The sequence below is a fragment of the Bos taurus genome, chromosome 11 (assembly GCF_002263795.3).
Source record: "Bos taurus isolate L1 Dominette 01449 registration number 42190680 breed Hereford chromosome 11, ARS-UCD2.0, whole genome shotgun sequence".
NCBI lineage: Eukaryota > Metazoa > Chordata > Mammalia > Artiodactyla > Bovidae > Bos > Bos taurus.
Window position 1 is genome coordinate 45,007,413 of NC_037338.1, and position 27,427 is coordinate 45,034,839.

The window sequence follows — 27,427 nt, forward strand, 5'->3', positions numbered from 1 at the left end:
ACTGGTTTCCATCAGCACTGTTTCCCATGCCTACCCGGGCATATACATTTATGGGCTTTGAAGGTCAGTGTTGATTGGTATTTGAAGAACAAAATTTGCTTTTTCCATCACCTATAAGTTTTACTACCGTTTTACTTCCCTGGTGACTCAGATGGTAAAGAATCTGCCTGCAGTGCAAGAGACCCGGGATCAATCCTTGGGTTGGGAAGATCCCTTGGAGAAGGAAGTGATTACCCATGCCAGTATTCTTGCCTGGAGAATCCCATGGACAGAGGAGCCTTGGGAGGCTGCAGTCCATGGGGTCACAAAGAGTCAGACATGACTGAGCAACTGAGCAGAGGCACACGTACATCCATTTTCAGGCTAGAAACCAGAAGTCTGGTTCCTGAAACCCTTCTTGTGCTAGGCTCACTTCTGCTGCACTCACAGCTTTGTGATGGGGTAGTTTCAATTATTCCTTTCATTAAACCTCACTGCTCTAACTCTATCATTAGGTCTTCAGTCCTAACTAATTTTTAACTACTTCTAGATCAAAAATTAGTGAACCAAAACAGCATTTTGGTTTCAAAATGCATAATACAGTACTTCTTTGAAATAGTGAACCATAGTTTTCCAACTAAAAATCAACATAAAATTTCCACATACTCTTAGACTTCAGAGAATTTAATAAGAGAAGAATGTTTTCACTGTTTTGGAGTTTCTCTTGAATTTAAAAATTAAAAAAAGAATTTAGCTTCAACGTGGGCATGCAGGATCTCAGTACCCTGGTCAAGGATGGAACACACACCCCTGCAGTGGAGGCATGGAGTCTTAACCACTGAACTCCAGGGAAGTCCCTGGAGATTTTCTTTAGATGATTGTATAAAAAAGGAAGAAATAATCATTTATCAGGTCCCTGTAGGTCCCTGGATCTCTCTCACAGTATCTGTCTTGGGAAAATGCTGCTGCTGCTGCTAAGTCACGTCAGTCGGGTCCGACTCTGTGCAACCCCATAGATGGCAGCCCAACAGGCTCCTCCGTCCATGGGAGTCTCCAGGCAAGAACACTGGAGTGGGTTGCCATTGCCTTCTCTGGAAGAAGGCATATACCAGCTCCAATATCATATTCTCAATTCTCCTTTCTAGCTCTTAATAATTTCCCTGATATTATAGATTTGTGTAAAGCAAATATATGTGTTCTCCAGAAATGTGTGCATATGGCAGGCAAACTGATGTGATATTTCCTGCCCAAACTACTTATCTCTTTCTTCCTTCATCCTGAAGCTAACCAAGCCCCCTACTCCCTGTATACATCTGTAGGCTAGTGACTAAGGTGGAAGGGACTTAGGTTCCTCTGAGGAACCTTCCCTGAGGAAGCTTCCCTGGTGGCTCAGTGGTAAAGAATCTGTCTGCAATGCAGGACAAGCTGGTTAGATTCCTGGGCTGAGAAGATCCCCTGGAGGAGGAAATGGCTACCCACTCCAGTATTCTTGCCTGGAGAATCCCATGGACAGAGGAGCCTGGTGGGCTGTAGTTTATGGGTTTGCAAAGAGTTGGACATGACTGAGTGGCTAAACAACAACAACAAAGACCCCTGAGGAGCCCCTGAGATAAGAAATATGAAGTATATCCTTGCAACACAAAGAGAACCAATTCATCACCTAACGATTGGGGGTGTATCCTAAATCACCAATGAGCAGAATGTTATCATGGTTTTTAAAAGCAGATCTTCTTGATATTAATGGAATAGATATAATGTCTATTGATTTCTTTGGTTTAAAGAAAGAGCTGTGTACAGTGATAGAACTTCTTTTCCAAGAAAATTAATTCTCATTTGTTTTTTTGAGCTATGATATCATGTATTGCCCCAAGATTTATGCCTGGTGTTATATTTCCATTTAGTGTTTTCATGTGTTCTGGTAACAAGATGGTTTATTTCAGTTTCAGTGCATAACTGTCTTTTCTTAAAACTTTTTATTTTATATTGGAGTATTGCCAATTGATAGTTTCAGATGAACAGCAAAGGGACTCAGCCATACATATACATATATCCATTCTCCCTCAAACCTCTCTCCCTCCAGGCTGCCACGTAACATTGAGCAGAGATCCCTGGGCTATACAGTAGGTCCATTTTAAATAGAACAATATGCACAAGTCGATCCCAAATGCCCTAATTATCTCATCCCCCCATTCTTCCACTCTGGTAACCATGTGTAGGTTCACTATGTCTGTGAGTCTGTTCTGTTTTGTAAATAAGTTTACTTTTATCTTCCTGTTTCTCTGACTTTCTTCACACAGTACAATAATCTCCACGTCCATCTCTGTTGCTGCAAGGACGCACCCTCTATATTCCTTTTAAGAGGGGCCCCCAAAAGCCAAACCTAGGCGGTAGTAGCCTGAATTGCACCAGCACAATTTAATATGATGCCATTACACCTAAAACATTTACAACAGTTGCAAATCTACTTATTTTAAGCACAGTTTATATAATACTTTGACAAACAAAAATATACATTTAGAACTATTATATGTATCTATCTGCTCCGTAGCAAACTTACAATAAATTATACATTATACCAGAGTACATTTTCTTAAAGGCTAAAAAGAAAAAGCCACATTTATGTTTAAAATACAACGCTAGCTCATTATTATTATTATTATTTTAAAAACTAACAGCCATTACATAAGATTCACTCATTTCAAGCTTACATTCATTTGATATTCACATCAAATTCATTACTTATAAGATTGGCGATGAAGTTGGCTTTTAACACTGTTTGGAAGTTTGTTCCTGACATTTCAGTTCAGCTATGAGCTTGTTATTTTGAAAATTATGTATGAAAAGAAACATGAAAATGACACAAGAAACACGTTACACTCTTTGTAAAAGTATGAAAATAAAATCTGTGTTTTATTCCTATGCTTTGTCCACAGATATCACCTCCAAAGACTGATACAGTGGTGTTTGAGATGTTGCTGTTTCACTTTTATTGAGAATGGGTTTTTGAAAATTAGGTCCACCAAGGAAAAACAGAAGTTTGCAAAGCTGTGAATGCTTCCCATGATGTCAAGACAGAGCAAGTGATGAGCACAAAGCATTGTCTACCACATCTCACAACTTGGTTTTTTCCTTGGAAATTGGGGAGTTTGTGTGTAAATGAGCCTAAATAAAGACATTATAATTGCTATTTCATTCCTTTGGATACTCAACTTTTTTTGTCCTTTTAAAAGAATCATCTTGCTAATGTTTAAGCATTTACAGGTGTGTTTTACACTAATCTAGTTTTTATGTATATCTGGTTTGAAAGTAGGAAAGAAATAGTAAGTTAAATAAAAACAGAATATTATTTATTAGCTTAAAGCATTTAAGCTTTCCGGTTTTTAACATTTGGGACAAGGTGAATGCTCTTCCCACTTTATCTTTCTACTATTACAAAATGAACAGAATGGGAGAAAATTTCACTATTTGTATTTATTCTTTTTCACTGGATTTAAATATGGTCATTAGACAACTGTTACCCAACAAAATTGTAAAATATAATATCAGTAGAGACACTACTTCTCTATTTCATGCTACTATAACATGGGTAATGTGTTTTTACGGAAGACTGACTAAAGGGGTTGAAACAAAAATTTACAGTGATGAAGTGGGTGAAAATAATTATTTACACAGAGTGCTGGAAAGAGAAGTAGCATACTTGCTAGGAGCTGCAGTGCATCAGTTAACTACCTTTACATGTCAGAAATTCCCACCTTTGTAGTTTTTTTAAAAAATGTGTGGCCTCTTCCTGGTTCTTCTCTCAACCCATGTACAAGAACTTTGGGACTCCCATACTTACTGGTCCCCAAAATGTGCTTCTTTTCAAGCACTCCATAGAACAGTGGACATAGAGCAGATGCTGAGCAAATAGATGAGTAACAACAATTCTCTTTTCATTTAGGTTATATTTGATGTTTTGTAAAAGTTCTGAATGCAATGTCTTATTCACCATGATGTTTGGATAAATCATTAAAAATATGGGTGAAAGTCAAAGTGTTAATCACTCAGTCATGTCCGATTCTTTGTGACCCCATGGACTGGAAATATGGGAATGACAATTAAAATATGGGAATGACAAGTAAAGTTACTTATTTTCATATTTAAGAATTACCCTGTAAATTAAATTCATGTTTAATAACATGGAGAAGGAAACAGCAACCCGTTCCAGGATTCTTGCTTGGGAAATCCCATGGATAGAGGAGCCTGGTGGGCTATAGTTCATGGGGTCACAGAGTTGGACGTGACTGAATGACTTTCATTTCACTTAATAACAAAGGAAATTATTATTTGTTGCCTTTAGACAATTACAATAAACAAGGAATTCTAGCTTCCTAAACACAACTTTTGGACTTAAAGTTGACACTGAATTCACTTCACTTTGTCTATGAATTGCTAAAAAAAGAATTTTTTTTTTTTGAATAATTGTGTTAGTTTGAATGACTCAGACTGTTTTCCTTTATTGGATCAAATGTTCAGATAACTTTTCAGCTGATTAGTTCATTCTGCTTTTGTAGAAGTAGCTCCAGTTATTTCTATTGTGTGACTGGTGGAAAAACATTTAAAATTCTAAAATGGATACAAACCATAATGTATAAATATACACATTTTTTTTAACTCCAGAAAAGAAGTAAAACAATATTCAATGACCAACCTCATGAAAGTTATGTAGATACCAAATGTTAAAATTGATGGCTTCTTTCCTTTAGGATGTATTTTTACTTTCTCCTTTCTTCTGCATTTTAAAATCCACTGTATACCACTTGTAGTAGTGATTTGTCTAGTACCTAAGACTGGCTTCTGCAAAAATGTGCTGCAGAGTAGCTCTCCTGACACTCATTAACAAACCAGCCTCATTAACAAACACTCAAAATTGAATGGTTTTACTTTTCTAGTTTTACTACTTTCAGTAGTGTGGTTTGTCTCTCACTTTGATAGGCCCTGTAGCTATCTCACCTTATAAGTGGCTCAATTTCACTTCTAGTACAAACAGACGGTCAAGAGATGACATTTTTGTCATGAAGCAAAATGTTCCAAACCTCAGATGAAGGTAAAATTCACTACTGTTCCTGGCACTTTCTACTTAATGGCCTTCTTGATTTATCACTGCCAGATTGCCTAATGATCACGCCTTTCTCACTGTACGTACTTTCCCCAATGCATATGGTAGTTGTATGGTAGTTTTAGATACACCCAAAGGAGCCAGGAATACTCTACCAAGATGCACTCTACCTTACTATTACCTTGCATGTCAAGACATGCTGCTACACAATATTTTTTTGTTTGCTTTGCCTGCTCTCAGGATAACACACATCACCAGTAAAAGAGAAACAAACTGCATATTCAGCAAATGTTATAGTTAACAGGAAAGAAGAAATTACTCATCACACCAGAGAAATCAGCTGACAAATTCATTGTATCATCCAGTGGAGTGACAGGAATTATTCTTATAACTTCAGTGTGATAGTTAAATCACACTCTCAGGGCATTCTCCAACAAGGTCAGGATCAAGGCTACTCAAACTCCTTGGCTTTCTCATATCTAAACTCCCTTTTTCCATAATTAAGGTGAATACTCTATTTGGCTTTCTGTTTTTTGAGTGGGATTTTAGTCATGTTCAGATACTTAACAAAACTGCCAAGAGTCAAAATTAAATGAAGATGAGACGTGTCCATGAAGGAGAGAGAGGTGCTGCTTCAAGGGTGCTTCCTTCTGACTTGTCTTGGATGTGTGCAAGCTAACTACTCTATGGATTTTTGTCCTGCTCATTGTTATTTTTTTTTTTTTTTAATATACTGTATATGCTGCAAACCACACTTCCAGGACTAGTCTGCTCTAGTGTCTCATCTGAGAAAGCAGAGTTTGATGCAGATGTGGTTACTGTAAATTATCCTCAGTCCCAGAGCCCTCTGGACTTGAATCCATTTCCAGGAGGGCCTCCTGATGGGTGAAGGTCGAGCTGAGAGTTATGCTCTGCCGTGGCTTCACAGGTGCGAGTTCATCTAGTTTAATGTTTTCATTTCTAACCAGAATCGTCTTGTCCATGTTTTCTTCACTGTGCCTTGCGACAACAGCATCGAATACATCCAATTTTGGTGGTAAGGTTCCACTTTCAAACAGGTATTTGGCTATATAGGAGATGCAAATGTTGGATAAAAATGATGTCACCATGGCAAGGGTTTTAAATGGGAATCTCTGGTTATATATGCCACCTTTATCAATGTAATAGCCAGGGTAAAAGATCAAAGGCTGCAGGTTCAGGTAGGGCTCCCCGCCAGTGACTCGCAGGAAAAGGCCCGAGATGTAACCTGCCGCGGCCCCATACGTGTTGGTACCCTTGATGAAGAGCACGCAGAGCAACTGCGGGAAGATGATGATGTAGACCAGGTCAGAGCTGAGGTACCAGAGCCCATACACCGTCTTCGTTAGCAAGGCCATGGTCATCGCAGAAGCTCCAAACACAAATACCGTGATGCGCATGACCCAGACTATCTCCTTGTCAGAAGCCTGTAAGAAATTGCCATCGAGTCAGTTTTTCTCAGAAAGTGCGGGCTTCTCCAGGAGGAGAATGAGATGCCTTCCTGTGCTTTAAAGCTGCCCTAAAGAACAACTCTGGTTCAAATGGCACAGCCTACAGGTAAAACCAGCAGCAAGGAACAGAGCAATCTAGGTGGCCTCCATGGTGGACCTGGGGAGGAGTTTCAGTGACCGGTATGGAGGAACCAGAGCGCACCTTTGCGCTGCTCGCTGAATGTCAGAAAGAGACGCAAGATGCTGCAATGCGGGAGTGAGGGGGCATGGCCTGTCTGGCTTCCTCTACTAACGGCCTTACAAAACAAATGGGACCACTTAGATGCTATGTGGCAATACTTGTAAAACATCCTATAAATATTGTTTTCAAAGAATAGTTTATAAGCTTTTAAAAAATCATGAAACTAAAAAAGTATTATGGGCTTCCCTGATAGCTCAGTTGGTATAGGATGTGCCTGCAATGCAGGGGAGACACCGGTTCCATTCCTGGGTCGGAAAGATCCGCTGGAGAAGGGATAGGCTACCCACTCCAGTATTCTTGGGCTTCCCTTGTGGCTCAGCTGGTAAAGAATCTGTCTGCAATGCAGGAGACCTGGGTTCCATCCCTGGGTTGGGAAAATCTCCTGGAGAAGGGAAAGGCTACCCACTCCAGTATTCTGGTCTGGAGAATTTCATGGACTGCATAGTCCATGGGGTTGCAAAGAGTTGGACATGACAGGATTTTCAGTTTCACTTTCAAAAAAGTATTATACATTGTGTATTTAAGTGAAGGCTGAGAAAGGAAATTTGAAAATTGAAAAATTAGGAATTGAATGCAGATTAGAATCTAAAGCAAAGCATTGCTCTTTTCTCTTCTCCGCCATCCTATGTGCGGTTGAGTTCTCTTCTCAGCATGTCTTCTCACAAGACTTTCAGGATCAAGCGATTCCTGGCCAAGAAACAAAAGCAGAATTGTCCCGTTCCTCAATGGATTCAAATGAAAACTGGCAATAAAATCAGCTACAGCTCCAAGAGAAGACATTGGAGAAGAACCAAGCTGGGTCTATAAGAAGCAAGCTGGGTCTATAACATGTGTGGCACACATGTTAAGACCACTTTTTTAAGCAGCCAAACCACAGTGAGAACATCACTACTGTAATGCTTGGCTCCTGATGTTATTTCCTCACTATCAGTCTGAGACTCAGTAATAAATATGAAACGATGGAACTGTTAAAAAAATAAATAAATAAAGCAAAGCATTGCTAATAGCAACACAAAGGGGTACTCTGGAGGATTAATTCCTTATGTATCTCATTTCACTGTTAAGCACAACCTTATTCATCTGCAATTAAAAAACCATACATAATCAATAAATTATTGTTTGTGTATTTTGTAAAATTTATTTTTTTTGCCTTCAATTTAGAAAGATCATTGTGTTGGTAATAACAAAGATTTTCACACACAACACAAGAAGTGAGACCACTGTGTGAACTATGACCTAGAAAACTTACGGAAAGCCAAGCCTGAGTGAGGGAAGAAGGTGTAGAGGGCTACGGGCCCCTTGGTGACCATGAGTGTGCTGCTCTATGCCCTCAGATTCAATGAGGAAAATCAAATTGAGAGGCTATTTCCTGACAAAGGAGGACTTGGGGTTCAAGTGAAGAGCAAAACAAGCATGACACTGGTATCTATGAAATAATGACTCACTATGTTCTGCCTACACCAGGGTTTCCTGAGTTTCTTACTGTATTTAAACTGGAAGTTTTTCTAAGATATTTTAGGTTTTGTTACTCCTTCATTAGAAAGAGAAGACATTTAAATTATTGCAATATGACTGCACCTCTTGGGAAATAGTTATACTGATGCATGTCCTTCAGTATTAGAGTGAATAATAGCATGCATTAAAAACCTTTATGTATGTATTAGTCACTCAGTTATGTTCAACTCTTTGCCACCCTATGGACTATAGTCACCAGGCTCCTTTGTCCATGGACTTGTCCAGGCAAGAATGCTGAACTGGGTGGCCATTTCCTTCTCCAGAGGATTTGCTCGACCCAGGGATAGAGTCCGGTCTTCTGCATTGCAGGCAGATTCTTTACTGTCTGAGCCACCAGGGAAGCCTTCATATACAACATATATGAAGGACCTTCACATACAACGTAAATAAAATGCATCATCATTTAACCTTGTGTGCTGAATCAAAGTAGGGTCAGATTTTCACAAAGACTATTAATAATATAGAATAACACCTACACAGTAAGTGCAAGGATGAGAACAATAACAACAATGTAATGTTAAAGAAAATATAACTATTCTTACATTTTGTCTGAATGAAAGCTGGTAGATGTTGCGAGCAAACATCGAACTTGCTGACAAGATGGAAGAATCTGCTGAGGACATGACAGCAGCAGAAACGGCTCCAAGACCAAAGTAAGAAATGTACACGGGGCAGAGATACTTGAGGACAATCGGCAAGATCATGTCTGCCTCCTGTTTCTCCCTGGGAGCAAGAGGCCCGTATGCAGTCTGGTTCCAGGCTGTTGACAGAAACAACAAACACAGCCAAAGAGCCATCTATCCATCCATCTGGAGTCCTTCTATTCACTAGGTAACTTTCGAAATAAATTCAGAACATGTGACGTAGTCTAATCGGTGGGAAATCTAATTAGTCCAGTGGGGTATGTTAGTTTAATTAGGTGGCAAGTCCATGTATTGGTCCAGTGACATTGTCTCCTATATTCTGGTGTCTAATGGGTTTTGGTTACACTTAGTCTTATCCACAGGACCTGCACAGGATATGGTGGTGTGAGATTTTTTAATACAAATTTCTCTTCTGCAGTGTTACAATGGTGTTATCTGGTGCAGACTCATTGAAATTAAGTGTTCTCAAGCTGAAGCCTAGAGGGTTCCCCCAACCACACGGAGATGTGAGAGAACACTTAGTGTTTCATTGCTCAGTTATACTCATAAGTGGATAAAGGCAACAGTGGGCCTCTTCTCACCCACTCTCTTCCTGGATAAAGCCTTGTGGTAGGAGCTTCCTTGGCGTTATTTTTCTCTCAAGTAAATTCCTTCTTGCACTGAATTTCACTTATTAGAAATAAACATGAATGGATCAAAGACAGTCCCTTTTTATTGAATAAAAAGTGCAAGTACGGGGTTGAAATTTTCAGGCAGTTTTTGGACTCTGTGGTAGAAGGACTTGAAATATAAGCTTATCTTTGGATATAAATCTTTACTGTTTAGTTATACTAGTATGTAAGAAGAATACAGCAGAAGCTTTAACAGTTGTTTAGTATAGCTCCTTTTATATTTGTTGAATGTTAATGTCATGATTATAGGACCATATAGGGGTGGTTTTCCTTGGATCCTACCATTTTTCCTCCCCTCATTTTCTATTACAATTGTTCAAAGCCATGCTTTTATGTGGCCAGTTTTATAGCATTAACTGGAATATTATGGGACTAGAAATAATACCCAAGGGTCAGGAGTAATTAGTAAGTGCAATCAAATTAAGGACGAAACTTAAAAAATGTTCAGGATAGAGGCTAAATGGGAGGTAAGCAAGTCATAAAACTCTTTTTACCAATTTTGAGTAAGATATTCTCTTAGTGTTTTAGTTTATCTTTACTTACAAACTTATTGATTGATTTCTCCAAGAAAGAAAACCTTTAATTAACAAACTATTGAAACTGTAAACTGAAGCCTCAAGTTCAAAGTGATCCTTGGGTGGTTATGGTGATGGCAGGTCAACTTCTACTTTTTTTCCCCCATTAAAAAAATTGGAGTATAACTGCTTGACAATGTTGTGTTAGTTTATGCTGCACAACAGCATGAATCAACCCTACATACATATATATATATATCCCCACCCTCTCTTGAGACTCCCTCTCAAACTACATCCCCTTACCCCTGCATCCCACGCTTCTAGGTCATCACAGAGCACAGAGCTGAGCTCCTTGTGCTGCATAGAAGCTTCCCACTTACTGACTGGTTTTCAGGTTTGACTTACCAAGGGAACTTTTAAAAACACCGATCTCTGACTCTGTCTTAGGGCACTAACAGAAAATCCCTGTGGAGTAGGATAGAAACGAGTATTTTTTAGTCCTTCCACCTCCCTGGATGATGACGGTGTGCATGTTGGTTGAGAACCATGGCTGACAAGATCCCAGATACACAGCTGATAAATATCCCAACAGTGGGGCTGGGGGCTGCTCACAAATGTCTTATTGGTGAGGTGAGCAGTCACACAATGTCTGAACTATAAGACGATCTGTTGACGTCTTATATAACAAAGGCAGATACACAATGGGGGTAATGGGGAAAGTGGGGGAGAGAGGGCAGCTGGGTGCTCGCTGGTAACTTGGGTGAAGCCTGAGTGAGTCAATCAGTGAAGCTGCCAGAGGTTTACCTGTCGATGCGCCAATGGCTCCAATGAGCACGGCTGGCAGAGCCATTACCAGGCACCCGAAAGCTGCCAGGAAAGACAGCACCTGAGCGTAGGTGGCGGAGGATGAAGACAGGACCCTCTGGAAGTAGGCTTGCCACGGGATTCCACCCAGCATCTGCATGGGAGCCATGGGGACCCAGGATGAATGGAGGCAAATAGCACCTATTAGTTGTTTTTATTTTTTTTAAATTTCCTGTTTTATTTTTATTTATTAAAATTTTTTTAAATTGGGGGATAATTGCTTTTCCATGTTAGGTTGGTTTCTGCTCTACAAAAACATGAATTAGCTATATGCATACATATATCCCCTCCCTCCTAAGCCTTCCTCTCCTTGACATCCCACCCCTCTAGGTCATCACAGAGCGCAAGGCTGGACTCCCTGTGCTGTATAGCAGCTCCCCACTAGCTGTCTATTTTACACATGGGAGTGTATATATGTTTACTGGGTATTTTTTAAATGAGATTTTTTTTTTAATAATCACATTCAGAATAGTGACAAGCAAGACTCTGAAGTATAGAAAATGGTTCTACATGCCACTCGTCTTCACTGCTGTCATTGTCACAGTTTCAACTGTGCAGATTTCTTCAAGTTCTTTTCTTTCATAATTACATAGCACAAGATTTTCTTTTCCTTAACTTACCCACTTTAAGCTGTGTTAAAACTATCCAGAAACCTTCAATTTGTTCTTATCTGGAAGTTCCAACCACCACAAAATTGTCTCAAAAACATTAATATTCTGAAACCATGAAGTGTAATTTGAGTCAAAACAACCCAATGAATATTTCTTGATCCCAGTCATGTGCCAGGCAATGGAATGGTTTTGAAGCCCAAAGATGAGTGAAAAGTGGTTTCTACTCTTGAGATCACTGTCCTCTGGGAGAACTAGAGCATTGAGGTATTTTCTAATATAGAGAAGATTCTCTTAGAAAATTCTCTTAATATAGAATTTCTCTTTATACTCATTTCTACCTTGTACCTAACTGTGAGATTGTTGTTTTATTAAGTGATCTACACAATGTGTAGTACAGTACATATAAGCAATCTATGCCTACACTGGGGTTGTGCTTAACATTCTTATTGAGAATATATTATAAAAAAATTGGAGACATTGAACTGGAATATAATTTGTTGATGCTCTAAAGAGGCACTATGGGAACAATAATGAACATCAAAGCACTTCCCTGGTGGCCCAGACAGTAAAGTGTCTGTCTACAATGTGAGAGACCTGGGTTTGATCCCTGCATTGGGAAGATTCCATGGAGAAGGAAATGGCAACCCACTCCAGTACTCTTGCCTTGAAAATCCCATGGGTGAAGGAGCTTGGTGCAGGCTACTATCCATGGGGTCGCAAAGAGTCGGGCACGACTGAGCGACTTCACTTTCTTTGGACATCAAGGGGTGTCAGTGGGTGGAGATGGAAGGAGGAAAGTCCTTAGGAAATAATCCAACATGAAAAAGAAAGAAACCAAGAGGCAGCCATAAGACCACCATGTATTTGGTATAAGCAGAGGTCAGGGTGTGTGGGGGTGGCTAGAGAGGAGACTGGACAATTCTCTAACTGACATAGAGTCAGTGTTCAGTAAATATTTATCATGTGAGTGAGTGAATTGATGAGGGAACTTCCCAGATCACAATGTACTGAAGTTGCTTCTTTGACTGTTTCTCTCATTGGCTCCAAATCCTGGGATATCTGCTTGTTTATCAGTATCTCACATATTGGCTCCAGAAAAATTTCCGTCTTATAAAAGCCATACAAGCTCAAAAAGTTGGCTTAAAGCTCAACATTCAGAAAACGAAGATCATGGCATCTGGTCCCATCACTTCATGGCAAATAGATGGGGAAACAGTGGAAGCAGTGGCTGACTCTATTTTTGGGGGCTCCAAAATCACTGCAGATGGTCATTGCAGCCATGAAATTAAAAGACTCTTACTCCTTGGAAGGACAGTTATGACCAACCTAGACAGCATATGAAAAAGCAGAGACATTATTTTGTCAACAAAGGTCTGTCTAGTTAAGGCTATGGTGTTTCTAGTAGTCATGTATGGATATGAGAGTTGAGCTATAAAGAAAGCTGAGCACAGAAGAATTGATGCTTTTGAAGTGTGTTGGTGTTGGAAAAGACTCTTGAAAGTCCCTTGGACTGCAAGGAGATCCAACCAGTCCATCCTAAAGGAAATCAGTACTGGGTGTTCATTGGAAGGACTGATGTTGAAGCTGAAACTCCAATATTTTGGCCACCTGATGTGAAGAGCTGACTCATTTGAAAAGACCCTGATGTTGGGAAAGATTGAAGGCAGGAGGAGAAGGGGATGACAGAGGATGAGATGGTTAGATGGCATCACCAACTCAATGGACATGAGTTTGGGTAAACTCCAGGAGTTGGTGATGGATAGGGAGGCCTGATGTGCTGCAGTTCATGGGATCACAAAGAGTCGGATACGACTGAGTGACTGAACTAAACTGAACAAGCTCAAAAGCAAAAATAAACAAAATAAAATAAAACAAGGAGAAATTCTAAAATTCATAATCCCATGCCTCACTCTATATGCTTCCAAAACTTTTCCCTTTGTTTTGCAACCTGTAAATCAATCTATCATTAACATCTTCCATGTTGAAAAATATTTCATCAATAGTTTCAATGACTGTATGAGCTGATATACATAATTTACATACCTATGTCTCTGGACACATAGGTCATCAAGGTTTGTAAGTCAGGTACAATCTGGCCTCCGCTGATGAACAGAAGCTCTGATGGGAAGGTGGAGCAAGGAGTGGGAGCCCACTCACCAGGGTGTCCAGGGGTGGTGATGAGCACTGAGATGAGGATGGACATGTGTGTCACTTACCAACAACAAAAAGCTGTCAAGCCACGTGTAGATTTCAAATGGCTCGATGGTCCCCAGCCAGGGCTTCTGGTACTTGGTGTGCAGGGCAGTGAAGCCAATGTCAGCAACTGCAGAATTGGACAGCGCAAACGGCACGCTGATCCACTGCAACCAGAGTTCGGGAAAGCATTAGTGTGGCTATCTGGGACATGCAAGATTTCATGTATTAGTTTTTTTTTTCTTCTCATAGATGGCACAGCTTGGTCATTCCTCTTGTTCAGGGGAGGACCTAGAAGCATGTTCTCTATGGACACCATGGAACACTGATTTAGAAAAGTTAGAGTAACACATTGTCAGCTTCTGAGCTAATTATGCCATATCACATTGACTGCAAAACCTTTGGGAAGAAAACATTGAATTCGAGAACTTTACATATGTTTATACAAAACATGAATATTTGTTAGCATATATATATATAAAACATGTATTTTCTTAGAATTAGAAGATATCCATTCCTTAAAGTGACTGGGAAGATTTGAATGAAAATAATTTCTAGGAGCAGTCTCATGGCATAACCATAACTAATGTATAGAAAGGTTAAGAGACAAACACAGATCAGGGTCACGGTTTAAATTTTAACTCTGACAGAAGTCTTTGAAGGAAGATCACACATGTTTCCATCAAATGTAGGCGTGAAGGAAAGGAGCCCCCAGAGCTTTCTAAGAGCTAACTGAGGGCACTTTTCTGTCAAAATCTCACAATGTGATTAGAGTTTTTTCATCCAAGTAATCCATACAGAAAAGCAAAATTTCCAATACTGTATGACTTAATGTGTGTTAGTCATGATGGGGAAATAGGACTTCTATTAGTTTTTGCCGAGTTAGTATGAAATACCATGTCATCTCTTACAAAAGGAGAAATGAAGGAAGGCGGGAGGGAGGATGAAAGGAAGAAGGAAGTCTGTGAATGGCCCTACTCACCAGGCCCACGAAAATGCAAAAGAGCTGAACGACATCCGTGTAGGCCACAGAGTACAGCCCGCCCACCAGGGTGTACAGGGTGGCGATGAGCGCAGAGACGATGACAGACATGTGCACACTGGCCCTGATGATCACGCTGATGGTGGCTCCTGCAGAGATGGGATGGGAACAGCCCAGCTGAAGTTCCACAGTCCAGCTCTTCCTTCTCACTCCTAACCTGAGTGTGCCTGTGCACATCTGTGTTTATATACACATATACACATACAGTCTAAAATGTTCTTTCTGAAATTAGTGCTTTGCTCACTTATTTATGAGGAAACCTGAAACTCATGACTTGATTACAGAATTCCATGACATAAACTGAACTGAACACTACTATAAGGTCTTGCAATCATTTCACCGACTGCCTAAAACTCTGACTTCGTTGAACACATGCAGTGTATTTACTCACATCCATGAGAAAAACAAGCCTTTATGATGAGCATAACCACCCAGCTTCTCATTTTACAATTAGCATTGATTTGCTCTTTTGCATTAACTCTGACCTCTGTCGGCTTTTATTAGATGACACACGGTCTAAGGTATCAGGGTTTGAAATAAATTCACAGGAAAAAATAATAAAACTGGTAATAAAATTGCACTTTCCAACTTTTTCAATTTTATGAAAGATTACTTTTATTTTATTTCCTTTTCCTGCAGCATTCCAATCTTGTTCCTAGGATACAAATGTACTGAAGAGTCATAGATTTAGCATCATTTTTAAGGGTTTTTATATTCCCTTAAAAAATTTTTTTATTGGAGTATAGTTGCTTTACAATGTTGTGTTAGTTTCTGCTCTGCAGCAAAGTGAATCAGCTATGTGTACACAAACATCCCCTCTTTTTGGATTTCCTTCCCATTTAGGTCACCACAGAGCATGGAGTAGAGTTCCCTGTGCTCTGTAGTAAGTTCTTATTGGCTACCCAGGCCGGACACTATAAACTCCTAGAGGAAAATATAAGCAGAACACTCTGGCATAAATTGCAGCAAGATCCTTTTGACTCACCTCCTAAAGTAATGAGAATAAGAACAAAAATAAATAAATGGGATCTATTGACCTTAAAAGTCTTTGCACAGCAAAGGAAACCACAAACAAGACAAGACAACCCCAGAATGGGAGAAAATATTTGAAAACAAACCAACTGACAATGGATTAATATCCAAAATATACAAACAGCTCATGCAACTCAATATCAGCAAGCATTATGTTTTATAGTGATTTTCATCACTATAAATTCATCAAAATTGTAAAGCCACTTTAGAAGTCAGTCTATGCTTTTCTAACTTTATGATTTTGTTTATTGTGTTTGCTGATGTCTACATTTCTAATAGAATATTAATATCATGGTATGGATAGCTGGACCATTGTGGAGTTTTGGGCTGCCAGTTCAGCATTCACTTGTTGTTCTACACACCCTTTCCTGTTGTTCTCAAGAGTGGTATAGTTTATATCTTGTATTATTAAATGTAGCAATGATATTCCTCTCACACTAATGTACATGCAACACGTGTGATTTGAGTTATTAACTGCAATCTTACATTCTATCCTCACTTCTCAATTGCATGCTAATAGCATATGCAGCCCATCTGAGATGAAAATCCATTATCTAAAGAGCAGTATGAGATATCTCAGATACTGTTATCTGAGATAACAATGCAAAATATTTTTCAAAAGAATTTTCTGCTTAGTGCTTTGGTTTAGTGAAAGTGTAAGTCACTCAGTCATGTCTGACTCTTTGCAACCCCATGGACTATATAGTCCATGGAATTCTCTACGCCAGAATACTGTAGTGGGTAACCTTTCCCTTCTCCATGGGATCTTTCCAACCCAGGAATTGAACTCAGGTCTCCTGCATTGCAGGCGGATTCTTTACCAGCTGAGCCACAAGGGAAGCCCATGGTTTAGTATCAAAATTAAATTACTTTCTTTAGTAAAAACCAATTGAGAAAAGGAAAATCTTAGTAAATAACTGGGAGCAGAAGACAAAGGAAAGAGGTTGGTTATTTACAAGTGACTTTGGACAACTGACTTATTGTTGTATGGATATTTAACAAGTTATTTTTTTTTCTCCTAAGACTATTCACTTCATGTTGAAACTTTAGTGGCAATTCTTTGCCATTCACCTTTGGTCTAGCTCTCTACTGTAATAACAATATTTTAAAGTTACAGCCCATGAATTATGAAAAGTTCAATTATTACTCTACTTCTTTTGAATACTGTTTAATTTTCCACCCTTTAGTGCAATTTCTATTAATCCTACACCTCCAAAGGTAGGGAGGCTGCATGTTACAGAAGAAAGGTCACTGGATGAGGAGTCTAAAGATGTAGGGTTTAGTGTGTGGTGGCTCAGATGGTAAAAGCGTCTGCCTGCAATGCAGGAGACCCGGGTTCGATCCCTGGGTTAGGAAGATCCCCTGGAGAAGGATATGGCAACCCACTCCAGTATTCTTACCTGGAAAATTCCATGGATGGAGGAGCCTGGTGGGCTACAGTCCATGGGGTTGCAAAGAGTCGGACACGACTGAGAGACTTCACTTTCAGTTTTCACTTTCAAGTCACTTCAGTCATATCCAACTCTTTGAGACCCCATAGACTGTAGCCCACCAGGCTCCTCTGTCCATGGGATTCTGCAGGCAAGAACACTGGAGTGGGTTGCCATTCTAGTAAAAGCTGTCATTTGGCAGTAACTCCGTGGCTTTAAGAAGCCACCGACTTTCATTTCACTATTAAGCTTGGAATGAATTTTTTTCTCTAAAATATTTTCTAAGTCATTCCATCATTTGTAGTGAGTAAAACCAAACCTAGACTTCCAGAGCTGCTGTGAAATATTAATTTACTCATGCAGCCAGAAAAATAAATATACTGAAAATAAAGTTATAAAAATTCTCTGAATTTGATCTGTTATGTAAATACACATTTCTTTAAGAAGCTGTAAGGATGTTTATATATATCGAGAAGACAGTTTGAGATACTCCTAAGTTTTACAGGTGAGCTATGCACATTCATAGTAAGGTGGTAAAATATCTTGTCCCAAGCTATTTCTAATAAACACTAATTTTGAAGTATATCCAACTATTATTTTTGAAGAAAACAGAGCTGTTATTAAATTGAAATATACTTTTTTTTTTACTAGAACATATATTTCAAGAATAGCAGTCATGTTTTCATAAATGTTCTTTGATACATGTGTATGTAAAGAGAGAGACATTAACATATTTTACATGTATGTTGACATACACACAGATGTAGACACGTAATTGCTAAAATAACTAATTGCAGCAAAGTTCAGAGTTTAGCTATTATGATTTATATTTCCAAAGTACTTTAGAAATAATAGGTTTTCATTCTATTCTCCCTTTAGGGCTCTGTTATATGAATTGATCCTTACTCAGCGAGAGTGAACATTTTGTATTCTGTTAGATATTCAGCCCACTCCTTTTTTGATATCTCAGCAGGCAGTTTGTTCTTAAAACCAAAATTTTCTGGCTTTGAAACCAATGACAAAAACTACCATTGCTACTGAGAGCAAGGTGGGAAGGGAGCTGTGTGTTTATGTAAAACTTCATGAGGATACGGCAGGGATGGTTGTAGAGCATGACCACTCAGTGCCAGGAAAGTGCAATATTTTCACTGAATATTACAGTGAAAATTATTTACCTATTAAATTCACTTCTTTTCTACATTAAATCTTCCTTCATCTGACAGTTGGAGACCAACAAAATAAGATACAATTATACAGGAGTCTAGAGAGAAAGGAGTGAAGAGTGGTGTAAAGTATTATCTGATGTTACAGAGACCAAATCTGATGACAACCCTGAAAGCAGAAGAGTAGCCTGTAGTCTAATGCATAACACAGGAGCTTCATGTCATCTGACTTTTCTTTGGGCCACTTAAAGCCTGACTGTAGATGTAAGCCCATTGCTTCCATTTGTAAGAGGAGATGGAGATGACAGTGTCCTGGATGTCACACAAAGACACAGCTCATAAAGGGAGGACAAGGAAGGCCTAACCCTGCGAGTCTTCAGGAAGGAGCTCAACATTCAGTGGGATGGCTTAGACTTATTCTGGATGAAAAGGGAGGGTGCTGAGCCTGAAGCTTGCCCACAATCCCACTGAACTCTCTCACTTCCTAGGTTTTATGAGTGGGCTGAGAACTCAAGGACAGGTTGTCCTTAGCATGGATGGATCTTGGAAGTAAGTTAGACCCCAAAGAGTCTAAGTTCAGTTTTCAAATCCCTGAATACGTCTACACTCCAACACTCTGGATGAAATGGGATTCATTGAGAAAGGAAAGACTGCTGTTTTCCTTTTCTCCTTTGAAGAAAGTGTAGCTATGGGTGATTCATTCATTCATTCATGTGTAATGGGACAATAAGTGTTAATAAGATGCAGGCCCTGCCTTCAAGAAATTCATAATTCCTTTTGTGACCATTTGGAAACTGAGAAATAGATAAATAGCCATATAAATACAAAGTAGTAAATCCACTGAAAACAAACTTTCTGGTTCTTACAGAATCCCAGAGGAAAGGCATCTGGAAAGTTCAGGATGACTGCCTGGAGGAGGTGACATCTGTAGAAGATTTGAAGGCTCTTCCTGGCTGGTTTGAAAGGAAAGCGGGGGCTGTGCATCCTAAGGAGGGGTCACTGGGCTTGCAAAGTTCTGGAGGAAGGGAGAAGGAAGAGTCCAAAAGAAGCTTTTCCAGCCCAGTTTAAAGGTCTGGTTTTAATCAGTAAAGGGGTGTGGTTGGATTCAATCTAATATACTGTGTGAAGACCATGGGAGAAGGGTGGCCTTGTAAGCAGCAGGGTGGTGGTGTTAATCTAGGTAAGCGACACTGGGGCCTGTGGCTGAAGATAGTAAAACTGTGTATCTAATACTTGTTCAACCAGAGTGCATGGGCATGCTAAGTCACTTCAATTGTGTTTAACTCTTTGCAACCCTATGGACCATAGCCCGCCAGACTCCTCTGTGCATGGGATTTTCCAGGCAAGAATACTAGAGTGGGTTGCCATTTCCTCCTCCAAGGCATCTTCCTGACCCAGGTATCGAACCCATGTCTCCTGCATTGGCAGGTCGGTTCTCTACCACTAGCACTACCTGGGAAGCTCCCTGCATGCAGAAGGATGTTTCATTGGTTCTCACCTAAGGCTGAGAAGATGGCTGCTGCCCAGAACATCTCTCCCATCAGCGCAGGGATGAACAGCAGCCCACCCATGCGCTTCCCATAGATCTGCTGGAAGGGGTCTAGCATGGTCACGTAGCCCTTGGAACGCATGGGTTTTGCGAAGAACAGACCACCTAAAGGAAATTCAAACAAGCGTTAAAGAGAAAATTGAAAATCTGCAATATAAAAGTCTTTGCTAACCTTTTACTGTGTATAATTTCTCAAAGGAAATGAATTTTTTAGAATACTTCTATGTGTTGAGGAATCAGTCTGCAAAATCCTGTGAGTACAGGACCAAGAAATATTTAGCAATAAATGGAAATTCCTTAACACAATGACCGTTGTAGGCATCCAAGGCTGTACATAGCATGGCCAAATCATTTGGGCTGAAAAACGTGGACCAGCTCAGCACTCCCTTAAATGTCTATGCACCTGTATTATTTGATTAAGCACAAGATCCAACAAAAGTATTCTAAGAGCAAAATAATAAAACAAAAATAGGAACTGTGTTAAATAATATTCTTGATCTTTTATTAGTTTGATTTACAACAAGATATTCAGGTACCATTCAAATTGATTCATTTTTAATGATATGTCCACACTATTTTGGAAATAAAAAACATCATTACACTAAGAAATTCACTGTGCTGATTGCAAAATGATCAAGGGAATTTTTTCTACATATTCCATAATCAAGAGATCCAGTCAGCTACACATTCGTGTTACCACTTCCTGATAACAGTGACTTCGGTGGGATTTCCGGTGGCATTTCCCACAATAGTTATGCTGTTTGACTTATTCTTTCGGTTGCTATTTATACTCCTGATCTTTATGCTTTACTGACTGAGTCACTCGGGTATAAAGCTTTTCTTACCTAAAATCAGACTAAGAGAATATCCAATGGGTGCCTGAGCCCACGCCAAGCCGTAATCTGGAACATACACGGCCTCCGCTGTCCCGTTGATGTAGCCTCCTCCAACCCAGGTGGCTGAAACAGGATGAGGAGCGAAGGGGAGATGTATCATGCCTGTTGTCCCTGAGACCCGCTTGGCCCCACAGGGTGCCCCTGAGCCCCGAGAGGCCTGTGGGACTGCCACCAGACACATGGCTGGTCTGGGTGGAAGTGATTGAAGAGTGAAAACTGCACTTTGGATTTCTAAGACTCATCATAGAAAAATAAGTGTTAAGACTTCTTAATCTTTTTTGTACTGGTTACACAACAAAATTAAAACATTCTCAACATACTGAGTTAAGTAATTCTATTATTTACATTAATTCACCTATTTTTTTGTGCTTTTTAAAAAGTGATATGTAGAAAATTGAAGATTACATTTGTGGCTTACATCATATTTCACTGAACAGTGTTGCCCTGGATATTTTCTAAATCCACCGAGTCATGAACATTTTGAAATGATATTATAATATCACAAAGTCTGAGATCATATGTGATATATTTCACGACTGCCTCCATTCTTAATAATGCTACAATTCTTCCCCTTGCTTCCATAACATGGAGTCAAGTGTCTTGATTTCAAGGGCCTTTTATTTTAATTGTATTGATCTTTCCTCATTGATAATGACTATTGTCTTCAAGGAGTGAAGTGTGTATGTGTGTGTGTGTGTGTGTGTGTGTGCATGTTTGCATGTGTGGTTGTGGGTGTGGGTGCTTTCCATTAATAGAGTCACTTCATAAACATGCATAGGGTTTTGGCAAATCTATTTTAAATGATAATGTAGTTGTACTTACTACCTTACACTGTTAAGGAAGTGGAGGGAGGAGGGTGCCAGGTGATGTAATTGAGCTTAAATTGCTTTTTCCTTCTCTGTCTCTGGATAGAGACCTACACTTAGGTGTAGGTCTGACCTACACCTGACCTACACTTAGGGTTTGGGTCAGCCTTCAGGAGAATTAAAATGTTGACTGCATGCATGCTCATTTGCAAGTCTTTGTTCTAATCTGGGTCTTTCAGGCAGACATTTGATATTTCATAAAGAATAATAAGAACTATGTCTTCTTCAGATATTATTTAATAACATTATTGTAGCATAACAGCTGAAGAAGGGAGGACATAGAATCAAAGAAAGCATGTTTTGATTAAACAACTTTGGGTCCAAAATGATCTATAAACTCTATCGTTTTCTCTGAGAAGAACTGTAGTAGTTGATTTTTGCTGAAATGCTAAAGTTAATGGAACACTCTAATCTTGGCAGTTTATACCCTTTGAAAAGTATTGTCAAACTATTTACAATAATCCCTAGGTATAATTGCTGTAAAATTATGAGGAATAGAGGCTGGCATGAAGCTTACCAAATATGAGACTGAATTCTGGGCTGCAATGGGGAATAAAATTTGACTCTGAAAAATTCTCTGAAATTTCACAGTTAGAATGTTCATAAAACAAATAACTTGTTTATGAAACTGCCAAAGACAAGTGTTTCTTGCCAAAATTTATCTGGCATTTAATCCAAACCCAAAGCAAAGGAGAGAGAGCCTTCAGTGGTTGATCCAATTTTTAAAAGGTCAATATGAAAAGACCTGCCTGCAAAGGAACTTTACATACACAAATGGAGAGTTTATACACAAAATCCTCAAGTGGACAAATGATATTTAGCAGCTACCCCATCTTCACAGCGGCTTTTCCATGGTGGTGATCAATAACAAATGCTATGATGTGCTTTTCTTATCCTAAACCTGGTGAAATTTTAAAGACTTTCCTTCCCAACCTCCCACAAATGGCAAGTAACCAGGACCTAGAGCAATGACTTCTCACAGCACAGCCCCTGAGACCTCACCTTCCTGTCAGTCATCTGTGACTCCGAACACCACACAGGAAATGTTTTGCCACGTTAAGTAAATGCCTGTTGGTCTTATTAGTGATCTTATTGGGTCTTATTAGCACAACATTTATTAGTGATCAGTTTGCATTGTGTAGGTCTCCTCTCCATTTCCAGAAAGAAAACTGGTGCTTGAGTTAAAATATCATAATTACAAACTATTGTATTAAAGTATTATAATATAGACAGGCAGACTTGGGTACTTTTTGTAATTAAAGTCCCTCTATTGTTATCAATATGGTCATTTGCATGTTCGTATATTTTCACGTCAGATTCTTGAGAACAAGGATTCTTTTAAATCATATGCATTTTTATTTTCAATTTTTATTCCTTATCAAATAACACAATCAATGAATCTGACAAGTTTAGATAATATGGTTCAGATTTTAATTGAACTATGATATTGATCAAGGCTCTGTTTGGTTCTGAGAAAAAATCTTTAAAAGCTAAGTTCGAGCAGGACGCGTTATAAGAAATATCATAATTCAAATTTTTTCAATATAGTTTAATAGCCTATTAGATTAAAATCACTCTAAATGATAAAAGAACAAATTCTGAGATATTATCTTTATGAACATAATTAATGTATTATTTAACTAGAGTATTAGAAAGTTATTATAATTTACAATTAATAAAATACTTTTGTATGCAACAGTTTATTTATTCTTTTCAACCATTTGAGGGAAATAAACAACTGTCATTTTATTTTGCTTTTCTTCTTATTTTCTTTGTCAAAAGAGAAATCTGAGGGAGATATAATTACAATGCTTTAATTCACTTCAGATACCAGTATTCCATGTGGGTCTTTGTTTGTGCTCTAATGAAAACTGAAGATGAAGATACAAAGGTGCCTGTATTGTTCATCAACAGCTGGATAATAAGAAAAAAAAAAACAAGAAAATCTGCACCAACGTTTCAGTAAACATCTGCAGGTGATAGGTAAGTGGGTGATTCTTATTCTTCATGTTTTTGTATTTTTTCTGGTTTTGTTTATTATGCATCATAGAAAATATTTTGTAAAATACATTTTTTTTCTGTATGTGTGTTTATGTACAAAAAATGAGAAACAGAGGGTAAAAGAGAGCTCTTTTCACCCTGGGTACCTTTATGGAGAAGTGGGGAGAGGTTGGGTGTGGTTCACTGTGTGGCCGCCAGACCTGGCTCTGGTCCTTACTAACCACACGAGTCTGGGTCCTGAGTAGCCCAGAGCCCTTCCGAGTGCTGTCATGAAGATTGAACAAAACCATGTATGGTTGGCAAAGAGTAAAACAAACAAAATGTGACTATCTGAGAGGCAGAATCGATCATCAATAAATTATTCTATGACACTGTAGGTTTCAAATGGCCAAACAGGGATGCAGTCTGCCCAGATTGGTTTGGAAAACTTTTTGAAATACAGGGTTAATGATTTTTAACTAGCACTTCAGGACTGAAATTTGGTTATCATTCTGATATGGTTTCCAGTGGGATATTTCTCCACTGGGCACTCATAGTAATTCTGTTGGTATGGATTATATTGCTAATATTTAAAAACCTAATATAACTCTAAAATGAAATGTGTGATGTTAGTGAATATGTATCAAGAGGTAGTATGGATATAATTTTAAATTGTTGTTTTTCAGTATTATTTGAAGACATTAACAACCGAGAAGAATAGAAAAGAAAAACAAGCCACCACTTAATCAGAACCACCTTTGGGCAAAGGAGGACAGACTCTGGGGGCTTCTGGCATGGAGGGGTTTGAATGGGTGATAGCTGCAGTTGGTGGCTGAAGGATTCTTACTAAGACACACCCTGGTGTTTCCCTTTTGTATCAGTATTCCTGAAACCTTTTCCTCAGACCCGTGGATTCATAACACGTGATCGTCTTCCTGTGAGTAAAATTACTTCACTACATGGGAGAATAAGGTTTCAAGACAGGACATCAATCAATTTGGAATTGGGCTGCCTCCAAAGTGACTTATTTAGTTTTAAAACCATCACTGGTTAGTGTTCATCAACTAGTTAGCATCCATTAAGACAGCTCGGTCACAACTTGATGCCTGTAGTAAGGAGTAAAAGGAGGTGCTGCCTACATCACATCGATGAACAGAAACACAACTTGTGAGACTCAGGCACTTCTGCACATTCCCCCGCCTCTTTGTTTTCACTGCTTCCACCCACCCAGCAGCCCAGAGCCCAGATTTCTCTCACTGATATTCTGTCCAGTAACTGATAATAACATCATTTGGTCCAGTGCTACTGGGTTGAAAATATTTGAAAAATATATAAGTAGTGAACACAGAGACTTACTCAAGGACAAAGAATGAGGTTTGCTTTGTTCCCCTGAAGAGCTATGGCAGGGATGGCACAAAGGTGGGCGTGAGGGGACCCACCTGTCATGGTGAATCCACCCACCAGCAGCCCGATGTCGCGGCCGCCCACGATGATGGCCTCGCTACGCTCCTCCGCACTGCCACTGTTCTTGGTCCTCCAGGCGGCCCAGATGCCGACCAGCAAGATGAGAAGGTAGAACACCACGATGGCTACCAGCCCTTCCACCTGGAAATCCATTGTCACTGAGGGCTCTGGGCTCTGCCGCGGCAGCTACTTCATTAAGACTTCTGCGAAAACACAGATGCCTTACAAGCCAGCCAAGCAAATACAGGCAGCCCGGGTACACCAGCTGGCTCCTGAGCGGTGGCCACTTAAAGAAGAAGTGCATTGAAATCCGAAGTTTACCTGTGGCTACCAACAAGCCTTCATTTCATCACTCTCTTTCTGTTCAACAACTGAACCTTGTCTTGGGTTTGCAAGAAACAGAGAAAATGGGGGTTTTGCTGTTTAAGGAATGTGCTCATTTTGTATTAAATTCTTGCAGTGTAAAATTAACCTTGTCGTGTTTTAACCCGGTAACTTGGGCAAGAAGTCACTCACAATCAGCAAGTCTGTATTTACTTTGGAACCACTGTACTGTTCAATCCAGAATTGTTCAGGAGTGTAGATGCATCATAAAGGATCACTCTGAGAACCCATGCATAATCATTCGTTCATTCAATCATCATCCCATCCCTCCTTTCAAACATCTTCAGGGAGTGGTTCCAAAAGTAACCTGCCATGCAAATATCTGGGGAAAAAATTTAGGAAGATCAACTTCAAAACAACATGGACCTCCAATTTTCAACAAGTGCAGGAGGATTAAGTTATGGCAGCCACTAAAGGCTTGTGCTATTTAGAGGGTCTCCCTCCTTCAACCCTTCCCACCCAGTGTCTTCCCTCTCTCCCCTGCTCCCTCAGTGGCACACACAGGGAAACGACTTAATAATACAGAAATGCTTGAAACAAAGCGGAGCGTCACAAGCACTAAAAACAAGACCCTTAGAAAAGACGCGTCAAGTTCTAATGCCTTTAATTTCTAGAATTCTTGTTCTCTCGTATCTTCCTCTCGTGCCCGTGGCTATCCATTCTCCTCAATTGGCACGGACAAGTTTTTGGGCAAGCCAGACCTCCGTGCATGCAGATGGGCGACAGATCTTGGGCTAAAGAACCAGCCTCCGTCCCTTGGGCTCAGAGAAGTCAAAAGGAGCGCGAGTGGCGAGTGAGGGGTGAGCTTTGCCTTTGCAGCCTTAGCACCCCGTGTTCCCCTCCCCACCCGCAGGTCTCCCCCTATCCTGCTCCGGGCGGATCCTTCTGCGCCCCAGGGTCCCTCCTGAGCCCGCGGCGTCCCCGGCGCCCCCACTGCACACCGACTTCACAGCCGCTCGCACCCAAGGACCCAGGCTGCGAGACCTGGCCCGCTGGGCGTCCCCGCGGGAGGGAGGCACAGAGCCGCGTCGGAGGGGTGGCCCCGACGCGCTCCTACCTGGAGTGGCCGCCGCGCAGGGAAGCGCTCCGCGGGTCCAGGCTCCTCTCGGCCGGGACTGCACGGGACACTGGCGTGTGGTCGGGGCGCAGGGCGGCAGGCCAGGAGGGTCCGCTCCCGAAGCTCCGCACCCGGAGTCTCCAGAATCGTTGCGCGCGCGAAGTTGACAGGTGTGGGCGCGGCTCGGGGCGCTCGGCGCGGCCAAGAGGCGATCGATCCAGTATTGGCCACAGTCCCCTTTATAAGGGCGGCCGGTCGTCAGAGCCGGGGAGGCGAACGTCAGAGCAAAGTGCCCCGCGAGCCGGCGGGCGTGGGGCGCAGGGGACGCGCCGGAGCCGCGGGCCGGGCTGCGCTCTGGGCGCGGGGCCAGCGCCGCCGCGGGGTCCCGGCCTGACGACGCGGGCGAGGCGCGGCCACTCCCGCTCCCTCCTCCAGGAAGCGGGGCTCGATTCCCCGGAGTCATTGCCAATTCCTACTTTCCACGACTCTGGTTGGAAGCTGGGAATGGGGAGATGGGGAGGGTCTCAAGAAATTGTTTTCAGGTGGAGTCTCTGGAGGTCCGGCAGAGGGGAGGGGTCTAGGGAGTCTCGCCTCCCCCAGACTTTGGTTTCTTGAGGCGCCACTCGCTGGTGCGTGAGGACCCCTCCCCGGGCCCCGGTGGAGGCTGATCCTTGCTTCTCTGGTTCTTTGAAGAAGACATCTCACAAAGGTTTCGAGAATCAATTTTAAATCCATACCCTTTCTACACTTTGGAGTGGTCTGAA

General features: G+C 40.6%; 2 protein-coding genes across 3 annotated transcripts; one reads left to right on the top strand and one right to left on the bottom strand.

The window, feature by feature from the left end:
* Window positions 1-1,792: 1,792 nt before the first annotated feature.
* Window positions 1,793-26,877, bottom strand: SLC5A7 (solute carrier family 5 member 7). 2 transcript variants are annotated; one of them, NM_001046116.2, is made up of 9 exons: window positions 26,664-26,877; window positions 25,198-25,425; window positions 20,862-20,975; window positions 19,966-20,121; window positions 14,783-14,931; window positions 13,824-13,967; window positions 10,937-11,090; window positions 8,845-9,062; window positions 5,790-6,522 (listed from the first exon to the last, which is right to left on the bottom strand). In NM_001046116.2, exons 2-9 carry the CDS (start codon window positions 25,373-25,375, stop codon window positions 5,893-5,895), a joined length of 1,743 nt encoding a protein of 580 aa, NP_001039581.1. In that variant the 5' UTR covers window positions 25,376-25,425; window positions 26,664-26,877; the 3' UTR covers window positions 5,790-5,892. The 2 variants fall into 2 exon arrangements, with proteins under 2 accessions (XP_059747158.1, NP_001039581.1); XM_059891175.1 differs by lacking the exon at window positions 26,664-26,877 and having other exon boundaries at window positions 1,793-6,522; window positions 25,198-25,452.
* Window positions 7,388-7,607, top strand: LOC132346577 (large ribosomal subunit protein eL39-like). The gene has a single exon (XM_059891759.1). The coding sequence runs from the start codon at window positions 7,439-7,441 to the stop codon at window positions 7,592-7,594; it is 156 nt and encodes a 51-aa protein (XP_059747742.1). The 5' UTR covers window positions 7,388-7,438; the 3' UTR covers window positions 7,595-7,607.
* Window positions 26,878-27,427: the final 550 nt, after the last annotated feature.

What these genes read in the sequence shown, in the direction of transcription:
- LOC132346577 (XM_059891759.1), top strand. Translation starts at nt 7,439, where the DNA reads ATGTCTTCTCACAAGACTTTCAGGATCAAGCGATTCCTGGCCAAGAAA.
- SLC5A7 (XM_059891175.1), bottom strand. Translation starts at nt 25,375, where the DNA reads ATGGATTTCCAGGTGGAAGGGCTGGTAGCCATCGTGGTGTTCTACCTT. An exon ending in TTTGCATTTTCGTGGGCCTG is followed by an intron (nt 13,968 to 14,782) that starts GTGAGTAGGGCC and finishes CTCTGGTTGCAG; the next exon opens with TGGATCAGCGTGCCGTTTGC. An exon ending in AGCCATTGGCGCATCGACAG is followed by an intron (nt 9,063 to 10,936) that starts GTAAACCTCTGG and finishes TTCTGTCAACAG; the next exon opens with CCTGGAACCAGACTGCATAC.